This window comes from Urtica dioica, chromosome 2 (genome assembly GCF_054948205.1).
Source record: "Urtica dioica subsp. dioica isolate 48M chromosome 2, U.dioica_male_clone48M_v1_H2, whole genome shotgun sequence".
In the NCBI taxonomy this organism is placed as follows: domain Eukaryota; kingdom Viridiplantae; phylum Streptophyta; class Magnoliopsida; order Rosales; family Urticaceae; genus Urtica; species Urtica dioica.
The window spans coordinates 31,629,491-31,634,748 of record NC_142757.1 but is presented as its reverse complement, the minus strand read 5'-3'; the positions used below and the strand labels follow the sequence as shown (position 1 = coordinate 31,634,748).

The 5,258-nt window shown below is 38.6% G+C and overlaps 1 protein-coding gene across 1 annotated transcript; it reads right to left on the bottom strand.

Moving 5' to 3' along the window:
* Positions 1–697: 697 nt before the first annotated feature.
* GPAT6 (glycerol-3-phosphate acyltransferase 6) lies at positions 698–4,633 on the bottom strand. Its single transcript, XM_089604417.1, has 3 exons — positions 3,689–4,633; positions 1,495–1,931; positions 698–1,366 (listed from the first exon to the last, which is right to left on the bottom strand). Exons 1-3 carry the CDS (start codon positions 4,307–4,309, stop codon positions 901–903), a joined length of 1,524 nt encoding a protein of 507 aa, XP_089460543.1. The 5' UTR covers positions 4,310–4,633; the 3' UTR covers positions 698–900.
* Positions 4,634–5,258: the final 625 nt, after the last annotated feature.

Below are 5,258 nucleotides of genomic sequence, written 5' to 3'. Positions count from 1 at the left end.
ACATATATATATTTTCACAGAGAACATTAGGAATATATATAATGTTTTAGCGAAGAAAAATGGCAGTGACGCCATGATGTGTACGATATAAAGTGGTGGATTTATATTTCTCCATATAAAGAAGACTACTTTAACAGTTAAACCATTAAATGTTGCATTTAAACTCACTACAGCTCATATCTATTGAAGAAGTCACTAGCTGCAAAATATTGTTGTATTGTATGGACCGGTTGTCATGTGTGATAATTAATGAGCTTTATTGTAAATTAATATTATGCATTATGGTATGCTGCGAGGAGAAGTAGGTAGGGACAATAGAATATGCAATACATATGTAAATGTAGATGAGAATTAATTTGATATTTGTACATATATGTTGAATACCATATTTTATTCAGAATAAATTGACATGTGATAATAAATAAGGATCGTATATCTCATTTTGATTGGTGAACTTATTTTTAAAATTGATTACTCCAACAAAAGCTATCAGACAGTGACAATTTGTTTCTCTCATAAACTGTGGAAGACGAAGTTATGTCCACTGTTGGCGTCGACGGTTGAATGACCATTTTAGTATATATATTTTAGTTTATCACATGAATGAATTTAATTGCTATTGATGGGGCGGTGCTTTAAAGATGAATTTGACAACATAAGTATTGCAAATTTTAGAAGTTCTAACTCTAGATGTGAACTAATATTTTTACTTCGATTTTGATTTGTACGATAGACATATACGAGACAGAGTGATTTTACGAACTTTATTTCTAGTTTAAAACAACCAAATTCTTATATTAAAGTACGGCACTGTATGAAGAAAAAAAATTAGTTTGAAATGATAATAACATGCGTACAAAATGAACGATAACACAAATATAATTGTATGAAGTAAATTACTTATTTAATAGCTTTTTTGTCATCTTCTTTGTCAGCCTTTTCGTTCTTGGGCAATGGAACCCTGCCATCTGTCCCAGCGAGCATGGCGTACTTGTCCTTCCGAGTAAGATTGGTGCACTCGAACCCTAAAGCCCCAGCCAAAACCTTCTGAATATAGTTGGCAACTTCGATGGCCGATTTTCCTCCTTTGCAAGTCCACTCAACCGGCAAAGGGCTCATGAAAGTGATCTCGTAGGTGGGTCTAGGGTTCATGAACACGAAATATGGGTCCAAGAACTTGTACCCTCTAACGGTCGTGCCATAGAAAACAGTCTGCTTGGTGTCAATGGCCACAGGGATGATCCTATCGGTGAGCTCAGCAAAGAGTGCGCTAAACCTTAGAAGGAACGGCTCACGACACGTCGTGCCCTCGGGACAAATGACTAAATCACCCTCCTCGAGCAGTCGCTTTATATTCTCGGCGTCCCTACAATATTATATTACAATTAATATATTACTAGTACTAGTAGTTGTAGTTGTCATTAGCCAATGACAATAAAACAATATATCTACAAATTGTAATTTGTTTTCACTATGTATTAGTCATCTTAGTACCTGGTTCGCTCCCTGGACAAAGCGACAGTCTTGATGGGGGAAACGAGCTCGGTGAACTTACTTATGCTGTAAGTAACGCAGCTTATCTTGCGTCCCAAGGCAACGGCGAGGACGACAGGGTCGAGGACAGTGCGGTGGTTGCAGATAAAGAGGTAGCCACCGCGGCCAGGCCTCGGGGGCGGCGGAGGTCTGCCCTTGGCCACCACTTTGATACCCAGAAGCTTGTAGCTGTACCACGCAACGCACTCCGGCAGAGGGATATTTAGGTACACCCTAAGGATCCCGAGTACGGCTCCAATGGGAAGCCATAGAAAGGTCAAGACTGAGGTCGCGAAGGTCGGCCGTTGCACCAAACGGCCTTCGTGGAATATCACCGGTGTCAGAAGCTTGTTTCTTGGCACTGGATCGCACCTTGTTTTTGGTACCATGTACCCTTCCTGTGCGGAAGTGGGTAACATATACTAATTTAGCTATAGTAGTTAACAAATGTTAATGAAAAAAATTATAGGATAATTCAATAATTTAATGCGTAACTGTGACTATTTGACCAATTAATAATTTTCAAATATTGACCTATATGTATGTTCGAAGATTACTAGTCGTATTTGTTCGGTGGTGTGAATTCCTAGTGCATTAGTGTTGTTGATGACCTATAAAAGTAAAATCTAAAATATATAATAATAGAAAAAAATAAGTCATTTCTGAATGTCATCTGTCTAATAAAGCATTAGATCCTTATTATACGGTAGTAGATGTGGACTTTGAAAATGAAATGACAGGTTGGACATAGAGTAAAACGTTAAATGTTAACCGTATAGACTACAATCTTGTCATATTAAAAACATATAATATGTTAGACTAGAACATGTTCGGAAAATTGACAAAAATAATATTTGTTTGACATAAATAAAAAATCAACCAAAATTCAAATATTGACATATTTAATATCAAATCGATCATGAACTGCAACCAGTTTGTGATGAATGTGTCACAAAATCAATCTAATTCGTGACCGATTTGATATTAATCTGTTAATATTTGAGTTTTGGTTGATTTTTGATAAATGACAAATAATTAGTATTAATACTGATGTCAATTCACATGTTGTGAAAATGTTATTTTTGATACCGGAGTAAATTAACTAAAATATCGTATTGTCATAAGATTTTTACAAAACAAAGGTAATAACCCATAGATAAATATAATATATTATTGTTATTAAAATAAAAATAGAAAAATTATATTTACTGCAGTTAATGTTCATAAAAAAACGCTATTAAATAGTCACAATATCTTGTTCACAAAATGGGAATAATATAAACGTGTACGTTTCTCTTGGCCACCTACTTATTTCCTACTCTAAACAACTTCTCCAACAGATCGTAGTTTTACACCAACCGTACCTTTTACAGGTATCCACCCCCCGCGAATGTTTTGGCATATACTGACTAATCATAAAGCTTATTTATGTGCTATATTATTACGTAGAAGTTATAGTTGTGTGCAACAATGCTGTAGGTGATAGTCTTTTATTCTCATTTACGTTATTCATAATTTTCTTCATTAACATTAAACTTTGGGCACATTATAGAAGCTTTTTATAAAATTATTACGAAGCCATATGTAAATAATTAAAAAAGTAAATTAAGTGAGGATGAATATAACAGATACTATAAATAATAAAACACCATTTGCATTCCCTAATGATCTTAAAAATAAAAAATAATATATCACAACTTATGTGATTCGAATACTTATGCTCGTACGGCCTAGAATTTAATAAAAAGAATGTGATAGCTCATAAGAACATGAGTTTGGGCACGAAAATAGTATGATAATGTCAGTACTATGACCTTCCATTCAAACATATGAAAATAGTTGCATAAATTTCTCGAGTTAAACTACCAGAATATGTCGATAAAAAATAATAAAAATCAGCCAAAATATGAGTCTAATAAAAATTTTAAAAACAAAAATCTCAATAGCTAAAAGACGTCAAGAGACGTCAATATGGTGGAGCATCTGGAAATTTAAATAGCTAAAAATTGAACTACGGTTATTATGTTATTGCAAGAGATATTCACATAATTTTTTATAACAAAAAAAATGTCCTCTTAGCAAGTAAAATAAAAACATACATAATTCGAAAAACAACAAAATATATCTTGAAAACTTGGCATTAAATAACATATACCTTGCAAAGAGACATGAAGTCATGGTCGGAGTCTCTATCTCCGAGTCCCAAATGAGGCACGTCGCACTTGCCAAACTCCTTGACAAGAACCTCTCTCTTGTTCCCACCAACAAGAACTCCAGGCTTCTTCACGAACCCCGTGGCTCGCCCCGACTCGGTCACCTCCAACTCGGTCCCGAAAACTCTATCGGCCCCCAGGAAGGCCTTGGCGAAGGGTTCAACCATCACCCGGGGGCTCGCAGTCACGACGAATCTCCGCCCGAAGGCGCTGAAGACCCTCCAGCCCTCCGGGTGGACGTCGTCGGCGTAGAACCGGGGAAGCACTGAACGGGCCACAAGCTCGGCGTCCTTGATCTTCAGCCCCGCAAAGGCCACGAAAATTAGTGCTTTGATCGCCGAGGCCTCGGATACAAAAATGTAGGCAAAGAAAATGAACGGCGCGGAGAAGAGGAGGATCAGAGCTCTAAAGAGGCTTCCGGCTTCAAGGGCAATGAGCATGTAGTAAGGGAACGCGTTCGAGGACACCAGGAGAGTTCCATCGAGGTCCGCTGCAACGGTCTGGTCCGACCGTTTCTCCGTGCTGCATTTTGAGACCGGCTCAAACCGGCGCCGAGCACTCATGAGAGAGAGAGAGAGAGAGATTATGTGCTTCGGTTTTTGTGTGAAGAGAGTTTGGAGATGTTTAGAGGAGTTTTTAAAAGGAAAGGAATGAGATTGTCATGTGTTGGGGCGGTGGTGGTGTTGTAATTACCACGAAGACACTATGTGGCTAGGATGTAATTTTTTTATCCCTTTTTCATTCTTATTTATCATTATTTATAGGGTAATTAAGTTAAATGACCTCCCGAAAATAAGCAATTGTTTTTTAGCCCACATTATGTTAAATATGGTTAATAGCCAATTGGATTTATTAACAGTCAAAAGTAGACAGGATTGCCCTTTGTTATTCCCGCCCATTTTGTGATCAGGGGTATTTAGAAAATCAGCTGCAATATTCGGTCATTAATTCATTAATTTATGATCATCATAACTGTCGCGTTATTTTTGGAAGCAAATTAAAATTCATTAATTTGTTGCTCATCACTCTCTCCACAACCCACCCTCTCCTCCGAAGCCACCACACCACTCCACCAACACCATCCTCCTTCTCTCTCCGCCTCCTCGCTGCCGCCATCCTCGCCGACGACGATGACGAAGACGACGGAGAAGAACAAATCGCCGGCGGTGGAGAGAGTTGCGCGTACTCGCAGCCGATCATGGTACGCCTTTCAGTGCGTTTTGCATGTGGGTTTCGTGTACTTTGATGATCGGAGGACCAGGAAATTCTCGGATCTCCTTGGATTCCCACCACCTGGGACTGATCTCGATCGATCGGCCCGCCCGTTGTCCACGCTGAGAGGCAGATCTGCCACGAAGAACAGCCTCGTCGCCGGGAAAAATTCTGGCGCCTCTCACTTCGTCCTCCTCTCCGCGATCTGCGTCCAAAGGTCCCGATCAGAATCATGGACTCCGCGAAGAACAGTTTTTTTTTGTTGTTGCTCACATTAATAGTATGTTCGTGTAAATAGAA